General features: G+C 45.2%; 1 protein-coding gene across 1 annotated transcript; it reads left to right on the top strand.

Annotated features, from left to right (window-relative positions):
• Nucleotides 1–1607: 1607 nt before the first annotated feature.
• MEX3B (mex-3 RNA binding family member B) lies at nt 1608–7317 on the top strand. The gene is made up of 2 exons (XM_086958222.1): nt 1608–2163; nt 3489–7317. The coding sequence occupies exons 1-2, from the start codon at nt 1926–1928 to the stop codon at nt 4898–4900; spliced, it is 1650 nt and encodes a 549-aa protein (XP_086814348.1). The 5' UTR covers nt 1608–1925; the 3' UTR covers nt 4901–7317.
• Nucleotides 7318–23829: the final 16512 nt, after the last annotated feature.

The following is a 23829-nucleotide window of genomic DNA, read 5'->3' as shown; positions in this document are numbered from 1 at the left end:
CAGCCACCTACCCCCCTCGTTCCACTTTGCTGTAGGCCATTGAAACATCCGGCGGAAATCGCAGCTCCTCGCAGAAATACACAATTACCTGCAAATTGCCACGCGTATTTGCAAAGACATCTAGTAAAACACACAGACAAACATACGTACAAAGGGAAAGCTCTGGACAACACACGCTCGTTCAGACGCGTTCAAGAGACACCAATATCAAACGCCTCAGTTGTAGGGCAGCGGCAACTGCTGCCGGCTGATGCAGGTAACACATGGCTTCGATACACCCCAATTTCCTCAAACCTGCATAAAATCCGGCAGTTTACAGGACCTGGGGTGGAACTCAGAAGGGCACTTTCCACACATGTCTGGGCACGTTACTGCGTGCACGGAGACTGTTGGCGCACAACCAGGCAAAATACATGGGATTACACACTGCATGCAGCAAAGCGTGTAACTCAAAACAGATGCGAACAAAAATAGCACAGTATGAACAGTGGAAACACTGTCAGACCGCAATCAGCAGCCACAATGTGCACACTCAGCCACGAGGCCACGGTTCTGTTGGCAGGCACTGGTACTGCCGTCCAAGGACACGAATACCACCCGCCCACCCCCAACAAAAAACAAGCTTTTGAGGATAAACACGGTAATGCAGAGCGACCAGTAACGATGGGCACACAGCAGAGTAAATCTGCTCAGCACAACGCATTATTATTATTTATCATTTATTGAGAGGAGTCAAATAAAAAAAGCATGTTTGCCACAAAGTTGTTTAGGGTAATTTGTCCTCACTGGAGGCAAGCCAGCCCTGGGACACGCCACGATTCCTTTGTGTGTACTGTTTAATTTTCTCCTTTCATATTTCACTCTGTTTACAGAAAGCACCACGTGCGTTTACATCGCTCTGCATTTAGTATCAAGAGGGACTCGAGTTCTGATCGGTGCTAGGTGACTTTGCTATCAGGCTACTATTCCCTCGAGTAATTGTAGCGTACATACTGCTGCTGTTATCATCAAGGCGGCCTCTTGTTTTGTTTACATAAGAAAAACTCCCATTGTGGTTGGCTGAATATTCAGTACGCTGTTTTTTAATTTCAATGCCCCTTGCTCCAGCCTAGCTGCCCTCTTCTTTGTCCTCGAGCTCTTATTCAGAGTGCACCCTCTTAGCCTCCTTCGTCCTGCGTCGGTTTCAATTACACTACTAGACACTGGCTTCCTCCAGCAAAAGCCTTCGCTTATCGCAAGATTTCGAGCCACCACAAAGTTGTCTTCTGGGAGAGTCAATGCAGATTATTTCAAACGTGCGTTTCAAGCACATGCGATCACGGCCAGGTTGAGTTTATGCGATATCAAATCAGAAACACAAGGAGGGAGATACGGGCGAGTGATTTATCCAGCCTGATAGATAAAAGCAAGTGTCTAGGTTCTTTATTGTTTTGCCTGAGACAACAAAGAAAGGAGTTTGCAGCTGGAGGCAGAAGGTGGAGGAGGAGCCAGACAGGGGTAGCACCGCCCCATCGGCCTAAGTCTGGCCAATCGGGAAAGGGGAAACAGGGCCATTGTGCTGTCAACTCGAGGCGATGACGTCACGGCCGTGCAATATTCCCCTCTAGTGCCGTCTGGCTGCTGCAGCTCAGACAAGAAAGAGAGGAAAGCGCTGAGTGAGCCGGGGAGGGGCTCCTGCGAGAAAGGTTGGCATCCCGGGGATCTGAGCTCTTGCAGCCCACGGCCACCCTGGGACAGGCAGAGCCGAGGACCCCTCTCCGCCAGAGGGCTGCACTGATTTGCAAAAGCCGAGCCGGAGAGAAGGAGGGCTGTTCCCCCTCCAACGCCTCCCTCCTCCTCAGCCCTGGCCATCTGCCTTGGCGTTTCCTTTGTGTCTCTTCCCACTCCGCACCCAGGCGGGGAGGGTGCAGCCGACAGCCCCCGCTATGCCCAGCTCACTCTTTGCCGAGGTGGAGAGAGGGGTGAGCGGTGGCAGTGGAGGGGACACGCTGGAGGAGCAGCGAGCTTTCCAGATTGCCTTGGATCAGCTTTCCTTGCTGGGGCTGGACAACGATGACAACGGCTCCATCTACGACAACGAACCCAGGAAGAAGAGCGTCAACATGACCGAGTGCGTGCCGGTGCCCAGCTCCGAGCATGTGGCAGAAATCGTGGGCAGACAAGGTGAGTAGGCTGGGGCTAACCACATGTAAAGGAATGGCCCCATGTGCGTGGGTAGAATGAGGCAGCAGCCCTGTCAGCTCCCGAGTTCACAGCAGGGGCAGCCTAGCAATGGCTGAAGACATGCCACGAGCACATATGAATTATATGGGGGCATGGTGAGGCGGCAAAGCACAGTGCGGCTTTCTGTATGAAGTGCGAGTCAGGTCCCAGGAACAAATAGCTGCCTCTTTCTTCCCGTATAAACCACAGTTTTCCCATCCCGCAAAAGGAGGTACATTCATTAGACATGTTTACAGGATCCAGACTGTCTTTGAGGATATCGCTCTAGAAAGGAGTTTCTGAGACATTATACTTTATTGTTCATTTTGTATGACCTCCCACAAGTATGGTCTTTGTATCCTGCCACGAGCCACTATAGGTTCTCACCCAATAACTGCTCCTCCCCTCACTGTCCCCTATGACGGCAGATCTATTGCATGGGCAGGACTAGACTAGTCTAGGAGACAAAGAGAGCAGGCACGTCGCCCCAAATATAATCCACATACCCAATCAACGCATCGTCACCCCTCCCACACTCATTTAATGGGATTATAAATGCAAGCGCAGGCATACAGGATTATCAGAAACGTATTTTCATTACACGTTGTTGAATAAATGAGAACAATGGGCTTGGAGGTACCGCATCTGCCGGCAATCCGCATCACACACATTTCTCGGCAAGACACTTCGAAGCATCAGCCTCTTTTGCTTCTATAGTGCATTGCCACGACGAACAAAGAAGTATACATTGCAACGAGGGGGAGCCGCCCCTTGCTTTACCTTTGAAATGCTGTGCAGATGTGCTAAGGTATTTCGCTAGAGCATAACATTGAATTGTACCTGCAGGTTTTGTAAGCATGTCATCGGGGTTAGCATTGAGGACCTGTGAGGCAATTTGACAATCCTTTATGTGTTTTCGGTTTTTAAGGAAACAGTCAAGAGCACTGAAGCGAATGCACCTTTACTTTCTTTCATTAAGTGTGTATGTTGCACACTATTTGTGTGGTTGTTAGGACAACATGCACAAACTCCGCCCTATTTCCACTTTGCTCTTCCATTTCGTAGCCGGTGGGCACAATTTCTGGGTAAAATGCGGAGTGCTGTGTCAGTGAAGATACGTGGGGGGAGGTTGACCTGCTGCTCTTACAAAGGGACTATGCATTTTCCAGATTGTTATGCTAGTGGGTGAATGTTCTGTACGTAAATCATTGTTATTGCTGAATAGAAATGCCTCTGCTTCTGTGACTAGTAAGTAATCTTTCTTTCCTTGTTTGCATTCTTGGTAGGTTGTAAAATCAAAGCTCTGCGGGCGAAGACCAACACCTACATCAAGACCCCGGTGCGCGGGGAGGAGCCTGTCTTTGTTGTGACGGGCAGGAAGGAAGATGTGGCCATGGCCCGGAGGGAGATCATCTCAGCAGCTGAGCATTTTTCCATGATCAGAGCATCTCGGAATAAAAACACTGCCCTGAATGGGGGTACCAACAGTGGGAGCAGCGGAGGCACTGTGCCGGGTCCACCCAACCTCCCCGGGCAGACAACAATCCAAGTGCGGGTGCCCTACAGGGTGGTAGGGCTGGTTGTGGGGCCCAAGGGGGCAACCATCAAGCGCATCCAGCAGCAGACGCACACTTATATCGTCACCCCGAGCCGGGACAAGGAGCCAGTGTTCGAGGTCACGGGCATGCCGGAGAACGTGGACCGGGCCCGGGAAGAGATCGAGGCGCACATCGCTGTGCGCACAGGCGGCATGATCGAGGTTCAGGACGAGAACGACTTTCACGCCAACGGCACAGACGTCGGGCTGGATATCCACGGACACGCGTGCCTGTGGGGGACCAAGGCCGGGACAGGCCGCAGGGTACTGTCCAGCTACCGCCACGACAGCTCCAGCTCCTTGGGGAGCACGTCCAGCGACTCGTACTTTGGGACCGGCAGCAGTGGGCGACCTGGAGAGTACAGCCCGCCCAGTCCGGCCCTCAGCTTCACCCACAATGGCAACAACAATAATAACGTCAGCACCAGCGCTTACATTTATGATATCATCTCTCCAGATGCAGTGGACTTGGGCTTTGACTCGACTAATTATGACCCTGCACCTTCGCCCGGCACCACGCTCATTTGGTCTCAGTTTGACCGGGCAGCCGCCAATTCCTCTTCCAGCGGCTGCCATGCCAATGCCTCGCCACCAGGGGGCGGTCACGCACACGGGACTTCCATGAATGCGAACCACGTGCTGGCTGCAGTCAATCAACGTAGATCCGTCCTGCGCCGTTCCCCACCCCCTGGCGGTCACGTGACCAGTCTGACCGAACACTCCTTGGCGAGGAGAGTCCGCAGCGACCCTCCGGCGTACCCTCATTACGTCACACTCCAGCATGCGCTGAACGCCAACAGCCTGCCTGGCTCCACCCATCTGCTGTCCGGCGGTGGGGGCTCCTGCGACTCGTCTGCCTCCTCCACCTCCTCGCAGTCTTCTTCTTCCTCTAGTTCCTCCTCCTCGTCTTCCTGCAGCATGAGGCGGAAGGGCAGCCGCGACTGCTCCGTGTGCTGCGAGAGCGAGGTGATTGCAGCCCTGGTGCCCTGTGGGCACAACCTCTTCTGTATGGAATGCGCCAACCGCATTTGCGAGCGCACCGAACCGCAGTGCCCCGTCTGCCACAGCCTCGTCACTCAGGCCATCCGCATATTTTCATAAATGGGGTTCTGCGGTTCCGATCAGTGCCACCGACTTCGGAATGGGAGATGGATGCCGATGGGAAGCGGAACTTATTGTGCCCTACATAAAGATGCCACATGATTGGTGGGTGGGGGGGATGTAATCTGTAGAGGAGCTAACTTTTTTAAAGAGGGAAGGACGCTACCCAACTTTGTGACATGAGCGTAGTCGCAGTATTCTCAAAGGGTCTTAAAAGGATGTTATCTCTTGAGGTTCTTGGGAAATGCCATTGACGGCGCAATATTATGCCAGAGAAGGGATGTTTCACCCGACCTACTCGAGGGTGGGTGGAGGGTATTTTGCCATTTATGGAACAGTGGCCTCTCAACCTCACTCCATTAATAGATAAGATATAATGATGTGTTCCATGCTCATGTCCTCCTGACTTTTTTCTTGAATGATATTGTGAAATTATGCAGGACCCTATCTAACAAATTATGCTTGCTTGATGCCCCCACCCTCCTTGCTGGCTGGTGACTTGTGCCGTTGCTTACATTACGTGCTGATGTACCAGCTTTGGTGAAGACAACAGTGAAGTTTATTATAAGTCGACCTAAGTTGCTCTTCAGATCACCTCTTCGTCAACTTAAAGTGTAAACAACCGACAGAAGTATGTCAAGTGTTTAAATTGAAATAGTAACTTTGGTTCCTGCTACACAAGAAACCCTTTCCCTTTCAGCAATATGAATCAGACCACTTACACTTTTTGCAGCTGAGGTCTCCCCTGTGGAGTATGGGGATAGGAGTCGGAAACCGTGGGGAAGTAAACCCTTTCAAGCATGTTTTATGATCCACCAAACTGACCGAGAGCACCTTTTTTTTTTTATAATCGAGATAGAAGCCAGGCACATTACAATAATAAACGAGTGATCTTTTTACGTTTTTATCTTAAGTATTAATTTGCACTGACATGGCCTGTCATTAAACAGGATAACTTACAGGGGCCTCAGATTCATGTAGTGTCTCCCAAACTACTCGCAATACCCCGTCTTTCCCAAAATAGCCAACACGCTAAACCAGCACGGATAAACAGAGAAGAAGAGAAAAGCAGCTCCTTTCCTGTGCAGTGGGACAGTCAGTATATCATTCCAATGCATGCTAAATGCCCCTAGTCTTAATGGAAAGCTCAGTGTTCCTACATAGGGACTTGCTTTTTGATACTGCTTACCTTTAAATTAGTATAAAGCTGCAGTATCTGCATATTTACAAGGGAGCCGCTAGCAGGACACTATACTGTACCTTGGGGACATATTAATGCATGATATACATAATAGGAGGACTACATTTTAATAATAGATTTACACTACTTTTGATCAGAAGCTTCCACAATGTAATAGTTAGGGTTATTATGATGTACTGACTGTTATGCACCCTCGTTTTAGGTTTTCCCAACACATTTTCTTGGGCTAGATACTGAACATGAATGTTTTCCCCAGAGAGCAAAACGTTCATGCCACCCCCTACTTTCACACCACCACCACCAGTACGATACTGCAGCTTTATTGGCAATGGCATTGTATCATATCTATTATTTACAAATATCTAGGTCTATACATATATGTAGATATATATATAAACGTGTAAAGGTTTTAAAGAGAAATTGTATTGATACAGATTGAAGTATTTTATTCTTTTGACTTGAAAAGTATATTTCATATTGCAAAGATGTTTACAAGTATTTTAATTTTAAGTTCAGTGAACTTTTTGTATCTGGGTTAAAATCTTTTTATTTTTAAAATGACCTTCTGGCAAAGAACACTGTATTATTTTAATATCACACAATTGTGGATAGAATTACAAACCATAATATGTGTAATGCTTTGAACAGTATTCTGATGGGATGGAGATTTTATAGGTTCGGAAAAATCTTTTAAATCTACTTCACCCAGCATATTTTTATTCAGTGATTATAAAACATATTTTATTCTATATTATTACAAAAACGAAATGTATAAAGATATTAAGTTGACAAATGGAGCCATTGAAGCTTTCTAAATATTTGTATAAATAGAATTAAGTGGAAATTACAAAATTCTGTTGCACCACTATAGTTTTAGTATTTCTATTTTAATACATTTGTTTACCACTTGTTTATGTATATGTAGGTGATGTTACTTGAGCGTAAATGTACTTTAATGAGCAAAGTTTAAAAACAAAGTATATTTTATTTTATGATAAAGGGCCTTTAACCTCATGGTCAAATACTAATATTATATTTGCTGAGACAAGATTTGAAAAATGTATCAAGAGTTTTATTTTTCTGACATTTAAAGTTCTACATAATTAAGGTGAAACTTAAGTAATGGTGCTACTTCATGTTTTTTTAAGTATTTCTATATAAATCAAATAAAATATTATGTTAAATAAATCAGTCGTGTGACTTGCTTTGCTAAGGCCATGAATTTCATTTCTGTGTTCGCCTACAAAGCTCTCTTTCAGTCTGAAGGCCATGTCACTAAAATGTTACTTATTCTTAATGCCTAAAGGTTAATCTCCCCAGTCTGTGTGTCAGTAGTTACAGTCACACAGACGCATACATTGCGTCTTTTGCGTATTTTTAAATTGTGGATTAATTGACCTTTCAAATGTTAAACACCCAACACAGATGTCGAATTGTGGTTTAAGACGCTGCAACCAAGTGAGCCTTAAACACTTAAACGAGTTTATATGAAGATGCACAATATCCATTGCCTGTTCTTGTATTCCACTTTGCAGAATATGTATCAAGTTAAACCACGTTACATTTTAACTTACGTTAAATAGTGTCACTCTCAGTGTAATGTACAAAGCGTTCAATGGTAACATATGTCCTTTCGGAATTTACACGGGGCCTATTGAGAATGTCTGCAGGTTTGTGTTGTCTGCGCATGCACAGTGTCCGAATTTTACAACAGTAGACACTTAGAAACTGTTAGTCCAGGCCAATCGAGAATGGCTCCATGATGCAACATAGGTCATTAAACAAAACCAATTCACTTTCACCATGGATTTGGTAACATAAAATGAAACGAGATAAGTCCGATTTCTTGCTGTGTGAACTTTACTACGAGTTTGCTCATTTGCTGTTTTGATCAATGCACTTCTCATAGTTTAAAAATAAGCTTTTGTTATTCAGAAGTTGTTTCGCAGTCACAAACACGAAAGCCTCTCTGACAGGTTTGCTGGAGTGGCCACCTAAAGTTACAACATTATTGCGAAGAAGCAAGGCGTACAGGATTAGCAAACATTAACATCTCCCCTTAAAGGTTTTTTTGCCAGTTGTGGAAAAGTGGCCTCTCAACTCATGAACTGGATATCCACAATTCAAGCAGTGTTCAAAAATAGCATGTTCAAACTATGTCATCCTGTTTCCTTTTGCACGTCCGTCCACATTTCTGCCGCCTTTGACCCTTACACAATACATGTGAGTAGCATTAAGTCATGTATAGAACGAAAGTACACACATCACGCTGTACATCATTTGGCACCATGGTTTTCTAATGGCTTTGCCTGAGGTGCAGCATGCAGTTCAAAAAAGGCGCCACTGTCGTTCCGCAAGAATAGACGGAGCAAACGTTGCATTCAGCATTTATTTTAAATTTGAGTGTATTTTAAACACATGGCATATCTAATGGTAAACATTTCCCTTTCCTTCCAAGGCTTCAAACATGGTTATGAGATATGATTCCATAATTAGCTTAAGATACCTGTTTGTGTCTACATATTAGACCAGTTGCATTATTATTACAACATGTATGCATTTCTTTATAACACTGGGAGAATTATTAGGCAATGTATATTTTTTAAAATGGCGATTTATATTGAAGAGAAAGCACTAAGCACAACATAAATGCACACTCCTGAACAATACTATCGAAGTAATACTGACTTAAACAGTAAGGGATTTAACTTGGGGTAAATTAAATAAATATGCTCCTGCTGCACAGTAGTTCTAAATGTAAGTGCATAGATGGCTGGGTTGTTTAACAGATAAAAAACTAACGAAATGTAATAACAAATGACAATTGCAGTGCTAAGTGCATTCATTCCCATGACATGGAGCATGTCATGCATTCAAATGCATCTGTTAATTTGAGCCAGATTACATATTGTGCCATGATCTCTGTGCCATATAATTTAGCACGGTTATAACACCTTTTTATGTGGCGTATAACCTATTGTAGGCCATAGGGGCCTTACACCGGCCTTTCATAGTGTCATCCTTAGACCACTCAAAACTCAGGGACTTATTTACTCGCCCCTTGCGCAGCTGGTCCGTCACTTGTTATATGGGAAAAAGTGGCACACAGGGCTTGTAAATAAGCCTCACAGTTTGGTAAGCCTCAATAACTTTCAGGTGTATTTTTTGGCTTTAATAGCATCTCTTTCTTTTTCGTCTCCAATTGCATCGTGGGCCTGTAATTATATATTTTGCAGTTGATCTGATACCACACAATTGCATCAAGTGGCTTAATAGCCAATAAACTAGTACGATTTTCACAGAATAACACTCTAGCAACTGTTCAGTAACAGGCTTTTCTGTAAGGGAACTCCTGGTGTTTTGTCACCAGCCCAGTGGCGGCTGGCATCTATGGGTAAGGGGGAAAGGCGCAAGTAATATATTTTAAAAAGGTGCACAGAAATAATATAATAAAAAAACATACCTAACATGAATGCAACTCCCTCTGGTCCGGGCAGCTTCTTTGGCAGGAACTGGAACTAGATGTAACATTGGCCAATCCTAGCGCTGCTCTCATCAGCATGAGAGCTGCCCTAGGATTGGTAGGAGGGTCTCACTCGACGCTCTACAGAGCTCCGGAGGCTTTGGCTTGCTCTGGTGCTAGATGTTTAAAGTATGCATGTGCGGCTGACTGTATCAAGACGGCCTGCCAAAGGGACAGGCACACTTTAAACAGTGCAGAGCCAGCCCACCCTCCTCTCTGATGCTGTCACTCAGCAGCGGGCCGCCCCGTCTTGACACTCTGGCCATATAGTTTGGTGTTAAAAAACCATCAATACTAATGTTCACAAATCAGAAAAACCACTGACAGGTTATGTGGCAGTCCCGAGACTGAAAGGCAGTACAGGCTGCGTAATCCAGCTGTGTTTCAGTGCAGTATTTGTGGACAAAGAGCGTTCAAAATCGAGTTTGCCAATGCAGTTCCTGATAATCCAGTCTCTGTTTTTATCAAAGCAAAGCTGAAATGGGTGAATATAGACAGTAAGACTGATCACGTAAGCAAGAAGAACAATATTTATATGTTTGTATTTTTGCATTCAAGGCCTGCATATTGATTGATGTATATTATGCACACTGGAAAAACCAAAAGGTTACAGGGACGTTATAGTTAAGTTTACATTTCCCTCCTACAAAACCAAAGAAATTCATCAGTTATAGTTAACTGAGCTAACTATAACTTGTGCCCCCGCAATGCACTGCTTATGGCCTCACATATTACATCACTCATGACATGGTCAGTGACATTACTGATGACAACCCAAATGACATCACTGATGACATCATCCAGTGACTGAGTTTTTAAAAGGGTTATGTGTGTTAAATATATATACAAAGGTGTAAGGATGATTCAGTGAGTGCGCGATTGACCCGTATAAGTGAGTGATTTGGTGTCTAAGTGGCTGTATGGGTGTCTGAATGGCTACACGAGTTTCTGTATGGGTGAGCGATTGGTTGTTTGAGTACCTGCATGGGTGTATAGGAGTCTATGTGGGTGGGTGAGAGGGTGCGTGATTGCCTGTATGGATGAGTGAGTGGGTGAGTCAGTGTCTCTATGGGTTTGTGAGTGTGTGTGTGTGAAGGGCTGTAGGGTGAGTGAGTGAGTGTATGGCTGTGTTGGTCAGTGGGTACATGTGTCAGTGGTATATGGTGAGTAACTAGGTATGTGAAAGGAAGTACAGGTGAGGAATGGGGTATGTGAGTGAATGTATGGGTGAGGGAATGTGAGAGTGGCTGTAAAGGTGAGGTATGTGCTTGTGTCAGTGACTGTATGGGTGAGTGAGTATGTGCTCGTATCGGTATGAGTAAGCCAGTGAGTGTGTGTGTGTAACAATGGGTAAGTGGCTGTTTGATTGAGTGTTGAGTGTATGGGTGAGTAGGTGTGTGACCAACTCTATGGGTGACTGACTGTGTGAGTGGCTACATGAGTGGATATGTCGGTTGCTGTATTAGTGAGTGGGTGTGAGTGCCTGTGTGTGTGTTGATCTATGAATCAGTGACTAGTTGTGTAAGTACTGGTACAGGTGTGTGAACGGGTTTGAGAATGGGAGTGGGTTTAAGAAAGGTTATATGAGGTTGTGAGTGGGTGCGTCAGATTCTGTGGATGATGTCATCAATCATTCCATTTCTGATGTCATCAGTGATGTCATCAGTGATGTCACTGACCATGTCATGAGTGATGTAGTAATATGTGAGGTCAAAAGCAGTGCATTGCGGAGGCACAAGGTATATTTAACTCAGCTAACTGTAACTTCTGAATTTCTTTGGCTATGTACGAGTGTAATGTTAAACTAACTATAACGTCCCTCTAACCTTTGTTTTTTCATCGAATTTCTAAGGTTTAAAAAAGTTATGTTATAGTAGTAATGGTGTTTTCAGAGAGGTGGGGAAAGGGGGCAGGCCTCTGACCAGCTCTCAGCAATCCTACTGTATAGGACTTACAGAAAGGACCAGGAGGACTTCTTGGTACCCAGTGTCCCTTTACATCCCAGAGAACTCATTCCCCAACCAGTATTGGGCCAGGTGCTTGGCCTCCGAAGAAGTCTAAGCAAACTCACTGTGTGGAACTTGCTGGAGGTAACAGTAGGGGTAGTTGGCACCCAACAACCCTCAATAGCCATGGGACTTAATCCCCCAACTAGTAGTGTGCCAGGAGGCACGTTTGTAGAGTGGTTAAGAAAGGACGTCCTTAATGATTTCACAGGTAGTGCCTGTGTGATTTAATGAGCGTAATTGCCGGCTACAGACGGAGAATACCGGGTGTTATTGACAAAGTGTAAAGCACATATATAGACATTTTTTACTTAAAGTTTCAGTGTAGCTATTTAGTAAGATACTAATTTTACTTTCTGCTTTATATTCATTTGTTGACATAACTACATCAAAAATGCACTTTCCTTCTTCACATCAACACCAGATGTCACAATGACATCAGAAGTCAGATATACACAAATGCCAAAGTGGTAAACAGATCTATAGACCTATTTTACACAACGTTTAACTCTAGCTGTTTGATAACATATTGGTTTAACTTTATTTTAATAACATATTGCTAAAAAACAACAGTCTACAAAATAAATGTCAATATCTGAACTCATGAACGTAACACTATCCATTGTTACCTAAACTCACGGGGAATCAAAAACTGCTGCACAACTATTGCAATGCACAATGTTTGGCACAACCCTCTTCAGGGGGACACACAAAAAATATGGACAACGTCCATCTTATATTATCTTAAAACCTATCATAGAAAATGTCTTCAACCGGAGATCTACCAGAGGGAAGCTGGAGGACCATCTACATCAGTGACAATAGCAACAATACCGTGCCAGAAAGTCCCTACAGAGGTGCAGACTATTATAAGAGATATGGCTCCATACTTTTCAAGAATGGCCCTGTATTGCATGCGCTGTAGTATTGTTATAAGTGCTGGTGAGCAGTGTGCTACATCTGTTCGCAATGCTGCAAAAAATCATATATTCTAATTTTTTCTACCGTTTTATATTTTTTGCACTTTTCTCAGTGCACATTTTTTGAATTTCTTCGGTCCCAGTTGCCATTTTTGTTACCAAAAAAAGAACAATAAAAAAAGTATACAAAAAGCACTTAAAAAAAAGTTAAAAACAAAACTGAAAATCATGTCTCGAAGAAATAAACAAACATCTTTGGACAATCAAAAAATAAGAAAAACATGCCCATTTACCTATCTTGGACATTCTGTAGGAGGGGTACTTAGTGAGCAGATTTGTGCTATGCACAATATGTCACAAGACATTGTCAAGGGCTACAAATAAAAATATTCTTGCAGGTCTACATCTATGCTTTACCATCTATTAACAAACCTTGGCAATAGTTTAACCCTTTCGCTGCTCATGACGAGCTCAGCTCGTCATGAGGCACGGTTGAGCTGTGCTTATGATGAGCTGAGTTCGTCATGAACAATGGGAACAGTGGCCTGCAGCACAGGAGCGGAATTGCCTTAGCAGCGATGAAGTTAAAAGCAGCAAAAAGGCAACGCTAGGCTGAAGGACCCTGAACTTCAATAGCAACCGCAATAACACCAGGGCAGAGAGTCCTTTCAGAGGTCCAATCTCAACTTCAATATTTGGCTCTACATTCTTGCCAGATGACATCATACTGCATGGATTGTAGAGATGTAGTGTGTGCGAGAGCAGTCCATACCAACCCTTTGCAATGCTGCAAAGAGTCATAAATGCTGATTTATTTTAATCTTTGGCCCTTCATAGTTTTTTTTACATTAGCACATAGTTTATTAACTTACAAAATGGGTATCTAATATCTATGTGGTCTTCATTTTATTGTCTTCTAATTTATTCTAACACTACTTACATATAACTTGCCGTATGGACAAGTCAAAGGATTCCTCTACAAATAAATACACAGCTAACTTTTGGCAGTTATCATTATTTACTTTTCACTTTTTAAATACAAGTCAACAGTCTGTATTTAAATCTTCTAGTGAGTGCGTCAACAACATATACAAAATACTCTGGTTTTGGAGAGCACAACGTGTTACATTTTCTAATCTCTTTTCAAAACTATCAACTGTAATACCTGTGGTCTATTCTGCAGCTCCTCCTCTTAACAACTCTTAATTTTCCCAAGAATCCTGCTCAGGATCAAAGAAACGAAACTGCACACCATCACAAACCTTTTCTACGTCTGTGACAGTACCATGCAAAAGTATATTTATGAGACATTACTTTGTCCTCTTACCAATAGCTCTTTTTTCTTTCTCCACTTTTTCTTCATTTTGCCCATTTTAAGACTCAGTTCTGCATAGACACTGTAGGTGCTTCTGTCCCTTTTTCATTCAAGGTTTTGTAGGCTGTCTGTCTGTAAATATGCAGATATCCTTCTGTAAAAAAAAACAACCATGGAGCATATGTACAAGCCCCTATTGCCACATCAACTTCACTTTTACGGACGTTGTGGTGGCAATAGGGGATGCACCTTATGTACAGGCAGCGTTAAGCCACTTAACATGGCTTAACGCTGCCTTGTACACGAGGCACCCTCTCAAGTAATGGTTAGCGTGAAAGGGGCATGCAGTCTGTGTTGTGGTGGACGTTCCACCGCAACACCCATTGTATTTGGCACTGCTCCCTATGGACAAGGGCAGCATTGATAGGAGGCAGCGCCAAAATTAGGACCAGGAAAATCCTGGTCTTGTGTTGGCAAAATGAGGAGTAATGCGTTGTTTCTCCTCATTTTTAGGTCTTGCCTAGCAGCGCGCATGCGTTGCTTGGAAAAAGACCTCTAGCCATCGATGCAGCCTTTGCCCTATAAACAAGCACGCGTTCCATTGCCTTCAATGGCAACGCGTGCACGTCTGCCGATTTCCTTGCGAGAGTGAGCTTGACACCATATGGTTGTAATTAAATTACAAACACATGGTCCCCCTGGCTCACTCCCGCAAGACAAATGCTTTGTGTGCTCTTGCACTCCCCCCACCCCTCCCACTTGTAGTGTGAGGTGAGCGCTTGTTTTCAATTGCAGCAACGGGCACAAGCGCACGCGCACCACTCCCGGGCTTGTTTTTTGTGAGGTTGCGGCCCTCAGCATCATTTATACTAGAGAGAGCTCGGAAGTGTGGTGTTATCTGTTTTCTTTCCTGCCTGTCCTGTGCCCACCTCCCCTACAGAGACAACATGATATATTGTGGTAAAGGGGGAGAGGCATCTCCGCTTTCACTCTTTTCTTGGCTACCCATTTCCCATGCTTTTCCCTCGGTGACACATGCTCCTCGTCTGCAGAAGGCTTTTTACACACCTATATAAATGAGGATATAAGCGTCATCGCGATCAGAGACGTTATTTATTGCCCGGATATGTGACTGTGCATATAATATAAGTGCACCCCTCGCCTTGGTCCCAGTCCCGCTCTGCTCCCTGCGTAGGATGTGCATGCTCGGCCCTCCCCCGCAGCGCGCCGCAAATTCTACCAACCAAAGAAAACACCAGCCCCAGCCCACCCAACCCCACCCGAGTGCTGGCAGCTCCGGGCCCAGCCATGTTTCAAGCGTTATCCAGAGCTGGCAAATAAAGCAGCGTCTCGGAAAAATACCAAGCGGCTCTTAGCACATCAAATAGCGTATCAAACCGGAACACCACATAACGCATCAATGGGGAGTAGGGCAGATCCAGTGCTCCTGGTACTGACCACCATTATCTGCAGTGGTAAGTGGGGTGGTAAGGCTCAGATCCACACACTGCATGCCTCGGGAGGGGTGGGGGCCTTATCCGGAGCCCAACTGAAGAGGGACATTCCCCTTCACCCTGCAATGGGGATGGGTACAACAGGACAGGGGTGGGGGCAGGGGCTTGTTGTAGCTGCAGCGTACACAGATTTAGTGCTGAAGCGCAGGTAGGAGGCAGTGACTGTGCAAAACACACAGAAATCATTACGCTGTCACAAGGAATGCCAGACAGAGAAAATGCAGTTTCCTTTCATTTCTGGGCTATCAAAACATTAATGCTAATTTTGGGACTGTCGTGACAGACCATGACTGCACAGCTGCAGGGATAATTTTTAGATGGCGTTACATACCACCCGTTTACCTTTCTAAGTGCTGTAAATGACAGATGTTACAAACACCACATTTAATGACTTGTCAGCCAGAGGCTGAGTTTCGAACTTGCACTCTCCGTTGCGCCGCGTTTCCTGACTTGCCACTGTTATCTTTGTCACTGCGGCAGCCCCTCCATTGTCACATGGGCAGAGTTTCAGTGAAGGGCACTTTTTGCACATCCTTTCTCCTGGCCCCCTCTTCCTGGTATGGGGGCAGTTCCGCCTCCTTTTTACCAGCGCTGCAGTGACTCTAGGAACTTCAGAAGTAGTCTTTTCCGAATTTTATAACAGATTTACGACTTGTGTCTTGAAAAAAAAATAACAAAAACAATTTTCTTGCGGCCACATGAGACACTAGTGCAAGTAAGATTTACATTATAGCTCACCCCTGCAGCTCCCTTCCTTCCATTGCCGGGGGAGTGGCAGGGCCGATACTGCCAAGTTTTCAGTGCCCGGCACTCCCTGTCAAAGGCTTCGCATCTGTACAAGCTGTGCAACTCTTGCTTTCAGCGGTACACGCTGCCTGTAGTGAGTCTTCTGTCACCACTGAATGTAGTGAACCAGCATTCACCTGTGCACGGTGTCAAATGTGCACAATGCTCCCACCCTCTTCCAGTGGATGCCCTCTCTCAGCCTCCCGCTGCTGATCACTTCTCACTCCAGTTTCTGCCCTCTAGTCCCACCCATGCTCTTCTTTTACAATTATTATTTTTGGGATATGTGCTGCATGACTAAACTCTTATAAGGGCCCAAAGGCGAGACCTATTGGCTATGCCAATGCTTGTTGCTTTTTCCATGTGTGCTGCCTTGTGCAGCACACATGGTAAAAACAAAATGCCATAGTTTGTTCATGTACAGGAAGGTGTCCCTTCCTGTATATGAACAAACCTTTAAAAAATGCAATTTTGTTACTTTCATTTGTGCGGCATTGAACAGCACACATGAAAGTTACAAAATTGCATTTTAGGATTGTTTATGTGCAGGAAGGGACACCTTCCTACACATAACCAATCCTCCCCTGCACACAGACACCCTTGCACTCCGGTACAAGGGTGCCTGCATTGGTGCTAAATTGTTAAACTTGGTGCCGTCGCAGGGGGAAACGTAAGGCTGTAACACATTCTTGTACATATGGTGCAGCCTTGTGATTCCGAAGTGGCGAAACATGTTAAGCCAAGGAGGCTAACAACACGCTCCACCACTTCATTGTACATATCCTCATATATTAAAAAAAAATTCTAGCCAAGGTACCAAGTACTTTATTACTGGCTTACACATAATACAAACAGCGTTTTTATGTTATGTTGCAGTTTTAAATCTACAAATGAATCTACCTATATAACTACAACCAATACTTCACTGTACAAACCCAAACCAAAACACAATTAGTTACCGTTTAATATGATACACCCTCTCCTACAACACACCGGCACCATATTCTCAGTTCTCACTTATTCACGCTAAAAGACCACTTTATCCCTTATGTACTCAATTTTAAAATGAACATCAAAGTGTAAATGTAGATACAGACTCTCAATACTGTAAATCCAGAAACACAACATGAGAGCTACTTCTGTGCCTCTCTACCACTGTGTTACTGTAATATTTAGTGTTTCAGTACTTTTCTACTTAGAAGTGTTAGATGCAATTGTGAGAAACACTATATACAAATCTGCACATTGAACTGTAGCACAGCATGTAGCTCACTAATTCCTCAGAGTACATGCAAACAGTGTGTGACAGGTTACATATATATTTTGCCAGATGGTTCTAAAAGAGTACATATTCCTCACTGAAAATTGCAAATACTTGTGTTCTATTTGAGAACAACAATGTCCCTGGATGATTGTTTAAGTGCATAGATAGTACCTAGGCGACTCTCTCAGAATATAAGTAGTGCCTGCAGTATTCTCTGAGTATGTAGGAACTACATCAGTGGGTCCATATCTGCATAGTTAGTGCCTGTGTATTCACATGACTATAGTACTACTATCTGGGTGATTGGGAGAACACATGGGTATTGCCTGCGTAGTTCAATGAGTACATATTAGTGCCTGCATGATTAAAAGAGTGCATGTGTAGTGCCTTGGTGATTGGATACGTCTAGATATCACACTTGATATATAATTGCACACATTTCTCTGTTACTCAGCATGCACATGCAACAGTAAGTTTCTAAAACTGAAAACAACAATTCTCACTTTTTCAAAGCACAAAAGTTTTTCTTAAGGGCATACTTGCATAATTTCGCAAATATTTCCAGTGTCTTTAAAAAATATAATCAGCATTTCTCAAAGAAAAGTTACACAACAAGTGAAGCCAGCACAAGAACTCTCATGCGACATTCTGCACTATTTACCCTCCTCAATGTTAAATGTAGCATGTTTAAAGAAATACTCCACTCTCACCATATACATGAAAATTACAACAGCCTTAAAGGACATAGGGTCAGATGCATCAACCAAAATAGCGATCGCAACTGGTGCGAATTACCAATTGCGATCGCAAAAGAAAGAAAAGCCATTCATGAAGTAAAAACCGAGCAAAAAGTGAAATCGCAAACGCAAAAATGTGAATTCGCATAAAAAATCGCAGAATCAAGGTAGAACCCCATAGCGAATCGCAATTAGCGAGAACCCAAGGATACTGCGAAATATATTGCGAAATCGCAATATCAATATTGCAATTTCGCAAGAAAATCGCTATTCCGATGCATGAAAACTCACTAATTCCGATTACATCTAAATTCGCTATTTAGCAATAGCAGTTTAAAGGGAATCACAATCAGGTGGTAAAAAAAAAAAAATCCCACTCACCTGCTTTACATCAGAGGTGTATTAAACAGACCCATGAGGCCATAGTGGCCTCTCACAATGGCAGGACTCTACATTTTTGCGAGGAGGAGGAGGATACTTGCAGCAGGCCAGGCCAGAAGGAGAATCCGGGAGAGAATCTTCCGACTGCACATCACATTGTTGGGACAGACTCGTGAGCAAATTTATGACAAGTACAGGATGAATGCAGCAATGATACTAGACTTAATAGATGAATTGTACCCACTATTGTAGCGCCAAACACGTAGGACCCAGGCAATCCCTACTCATGTCCAAATGCTATGTAGCCTGCACCTGCTTGCGTCAGGTAGCTTCCAGGATATAGTGGCAGAAGCTGGAGGGGTATCACAGAGCTCCCTCTCACAGTTCTTCAAATCCTTCCTGGCCGCCATGATGACTGTGATCAACAACCACATCACCTTCCCCACAACCCCACAGGAATTGAGCCAAACAAAACAGGACTTCTACCAAGTAGCACAGTTCCCACACGTGATCGGATGCATTGATTGCACCCACGTAGCCATATGTCCCCCTGCCGTAAATGAGTATATATGTCGCAACCGGAAAACATATCACTCAATTAATGTCCAAGCAGTGTGCAATGCTGAGAACATCATCACCGACCTCGTTGCACAATACCCTGGAAGCACTCACGATTCCTACATCTTCCGCCATAGTGGCTTGCACACCCATCTGCTTAGGGGTGATTTTGGCAATGGACGCCTGCTAGGTAAGTTGAATACAATACTCATCACTGACTTAGGTAATGGCAATGCATACCTGACACTAACATATTGCTCGTAACTCTGTAGGTGACAGTGCATACGCGGTGAGGCATTACATCTTGACTCCATACCTGAACCCAGCCAGCCCACAACAACAGAGGTACAATGCAGCCACATCAAGACACGTAATGTAATAGAACGAACATTTGGATTGCTCAAGAGTCGCTTCGCATCCTGCATAAAAATGGAGGAGCAATGCTGTACCAACCGGAAACATGCTGCAGGATTATAGCGGCATGTGCAATGTTGCACAACATAGCAACAAGGAGAGGTATCCCTATTGAGGAATCCGACACAGAGGGCAACCAGCCCCCAGCACAACCACGCTGGGCACATCTTGGGCGTTCAGCGGAGGGACAAAGAAAACGTACAGACATCACCCTGCATTATTTCTAAGGTATGTAATAATGACACACAACACTCATTTGCATTTGAAGGTGAACTATTTATTACCACGTCAGGCGGTAGGGGTGTGAAATTGAACTGAGATGGTGTCCATTAGCACATTAACTGCATGCACTGAAGGACACAAGAGACACACAAATGACTTTTAATGCAGTCACAAAGATAGTCTTGTACATGGTTACGTCACCATGATGTATTACACCCCTCTGATTAGGTTTAGCGTCTCTCACACCCAAATGTTTCTCTCCTGCATCTGCATCTGCATTCCCGGATGCAGCCGGAGGTGCTTGTCTACGGCTACTGCTCCTCCTGACAGTGGTGAGTGGCGCAGTGATGCTGCTGAGGCTGGATGCCTCACTACCCTCTTCCCCTGTAACATCGCCCTGACCACCAGTGCTAGACTGCATCAGTTTAACGGCAGTAGTAATTTGGCCGAGTGCATTGGACACATCCCCACAACAATGGCCCAAATCTATCTGCATTTCCACAGACCGACGTGACAGCTGTGCCATGCTTGCGCAGATCTTGTTGTTGGACCTGGTATAGGCGCCCATGCAGGTGACAAACTGGTGATGCCTCCTCCTCTGTGTGGTGTGTCCCTCCTGCCTCACACACGCCACCTCCAGCAGGGTGTTGTTGGATTCTCTGTGTGCTTCCACTAGTGCAGTAGCGAGCTCCCTCACACTCTCAGCCATTACAGATATGTTTGTGTTCATTTTCGTCATCTGCAGGTTGATGGCTCCCATGTGCCTCGCTTACAGGCGCTGCACCCACACCATCTGTGACTCCATGCCACCCCACTGATTGGGAGTTCCTGCATCCTGTACCCAAGTATGGGTCCTTAGCCTGCGTCTTGTTACTGGACGGACATGTGCTTGCGGTGTAGTTGTGTTGCTCGCACTTGGACGGCTTGTACTAGGACCGGTAAATGATTCCTGTTCTGACTCCATTGGTTGCAGTGGTGTAACTGTGGCCCTGCGTTTTGCTGGTGCCTTGGATTTGGGTGGTGGTGTCACAGGTTTTGACACGGCAGCCTCTTGGTTGACCTGTGTGCTGTCTCCAATATCACTGTCATCAGTGTTTGCTTCAGCTGCATCTGCGATGTGAAACAGTGCAATGTTATTTTAAGTTGTTGCATTAGTTGAGCAACCTTAATAAATCTATACATTAATGTTCTCACTGTCTCTCATCAATGACTGTACTGCATTTTGGTAGCATTTGGGCTTACTATGCTGGATTCTGACAGGCAATTGGGTACTACTGACTACAAGTCCCATGATGCATTAGTGTCCCTATGTAAAATGTGTCCTGGACTATTTCTGATGTGAATTTGCAGGTTGATTTACATTTGGGCACTATCAGTATGTACATTGTTCTGTTGATTGTCATGCATCTTACCTTGTGTCCTACTGGCCGCCCCGGATGTGTCCAGCTGCGTTACTCCCAACACTGCTTCTGGCTCAATTGTGCCCTCAACCATGTCCTCCTGGAGTGTGTTGTCTGGGACTGTTGGGCCTCCTCCTCCAGTCCCCTTCGCCTCCTTCAGCCTTTCCGCTACCCGCTCCTTGGCGTGACTGTGCAGGTCGTACCAGCGTTTCTTCAGGTCATCTATGCTGCGGTGTGTGACCCCCACAGCATTCACCTTGTCTTTGATCCGGTTCCAGATCCTTCTTTTATCTGCCTCTGGCACTTTAAGGGAGAGCTTCCCAAATAGCTTCTCATGGTTGTTTGCAACCTCCTCAATGAGGAGGTCAAGTTCACTCTCACTGAAGTTGATTTTTCGCTTCCTGCCCACTGCACCCTCCTCTGTAGCTGTTTGGGACATGGCTGTCTCCACCTGTAAGCAGACTGCAGTTTGTGTTCTTCTGCTCTCTCTCCCTGCACTCAGCTTCTGCCTCTGTGTTCCTCTGTGCACAGGTGGCAGCATGGGCTGATTGACTTTCTGGTTGTGATGTCATCAGCCTGCTCCCAATCACCCCGCTATTTGCGAAATCGCTATTTGCGATATCGCTATTTGCGATATCGCAAATAGGGGGATCGCTAAATCTGAGTTTGGAGTTTTTTAACAATAGCGATTCCTCAACATGGAGTGTCTTGAATTTAAACATCATGTAGGGCATGGATGGCATGGGATTGTGCTGATTTTTCAGTGTTTTTCGATTTTTTGGGGTGTTCATGGGGACAGGCCATGTGGGTGGGGGCCATTTTGAGTGCTGGTACAGGCAGGCCCTGGGCATGTGCTGGGAGGCAAGGGGCCATTTTGAATGCAGGCAGTGTTCTCAGGCCTGCACCCATTTTGCCTAGCTTTCATACATTAGGCCCAGGGGTAGTGAGTGGTGCATGGGCCTAGTCTTTCTGTGGGGTGTCTTGAATTTAAACATCATGGAGGGCTTGGATGGCATGGGATTGTGCTGATTTTTATATGGTTTTCGAGTTTTTGGGGTGTATAACTGAACTGATGTTCCTCTGTCTTCCATTGCTTTTAGATGCACAAGACTCAAGAGAACCACCAGTGCCAGGAAGAAGTCCTGCAGCGGTGTGTGTGTGCAGCATAACGTCACGCGACGTCACGTCTGGCCACAGACAACTCTGCAACTTGTGCAACTGCGGCCTGCTGCTCTGACCTCTGAAGAAGATGGCCCCAAAAAAAGTTCCCCGTAGCTCCTCGAGCAAGAAAGTTGCCAGTAAGGAGCAGAAGAAGCAAGTTACCAAGGAGACTGGTGTGCCGCACGCCACATTTTTTGGGAGTAAAAAAAAAAGTACGCCTGCAGCAGCAGCGGGATCTGCTGGGGACCAAGCTGGGAGCAGCACTCCCGCACCATTGGGCTCAGTGCCACCACCACCACGCCAACTTAAGTCCAAGCCCTTGAGTGCCGCAGAGGCACTTAGTCTAGTTGTTCAATCACTATCGACCAGTGATGTTGGCTCATCGCAAGAAAGTAGCAGAAATGTCCCTCAATCAACACAGGTTGTTGTAACTCATCTGACGAGTGTTGAACAACGACAGCCGCAACAACAACCACATGTGCAAGTACAAGCCCAAGTACATGTGGAAGGCGAGGCAGCGCAAGGAGATGCGCAAGCAGAGGTGCATGGAGGGTCACAAGTGCCCACAATAGTTGTTCCTCCCGAAGTAGGGGCACATCAGGAAATCGACAATCAAGCTGAGGTATGAATTGAGGAAGCCACTCCTCCTGATGATCATTCATTGTCTTCCACATCCCTAGCAAGGAATAGATCAAGGGTGGTGTCTACATCTTCTTCAAGCCCACCTCCTTCTGATGATATGGATCAAAATTGGGAACCACCAGCACTGCCGTCTGAGAGTGAGGCACACCATGATCTGACAAAGGTAGCTAAGCGTAAAAGGAAGGTCCCCGAAAGTCTCGTACTTATGGAGTGTGATGATGACGCTCAGCAAGAAGTGGCGTATACTCCTGCTGATGAAGACTCTCACGACGATGACGCAGTCATCATACACGTCACTCCAGGCTTAGCGGGCATGCAGCAAACAGACATTTTGACCCTAGCCCGAAAAGCTGCTGAGTGTGATGATGTTGTCAACGAGGAGGCAATGGCAACAGCACAATCATTGGAGTTAACTAGTACACCATCACCTACCGCTTCCATATTTCTTCTTTGCCAGAAGGGACCTCCATCCACCTTGACCTCAATTAGTGGTGGTGAAAGTGAACAACGTAGTAAAGTTCGGCAATACACATCCTCCACTTCATCTGGCATTAGCAGCATGACCACAACCAGTATCGCCTCCTCCGGTCCCCACACACATTTCAAGTCCGCAGTTTGGGACTTATTTAGTGTTTGCCCAAAAAAGGAAAACTTCGCCATTTGTAGCATTTGTAAGCTTGCAGTTAGTCGTGGTAAGTTTGGTACCAACTATGGTACCGGAGGCCAGAGAGGTCATCTTACGAGACAGCACGCTGTCCAATGGTTTGCGCACCTAAAGGAGATCAAGGAAGCCCGAATTGCAAGTCAAGAAAACGTTGATGTTTCATCTGATGATGATGAGCAGGAAGAAGTGTCAAACACTTCACTTACACCCAGTACCCCTGT

Source organism: Lissotriton vulgaris, chromosome 2_1 (genome assembly GCF_964263255.1).
Source record: "Lissotriton vulgaris chromosome 2_1, aLisVul1.2, whole genome shotgun sequence".
Classification (NCBI taxonomy): Eukaryota; Metazoa; Chordata; class Amphibia; order Caudata; family Salamandridae; genus Lissotriton; species Lissotriton vulgaris.
This window is presented reverse-complemented; position numbering and strand designations above follow the sequence as displayed.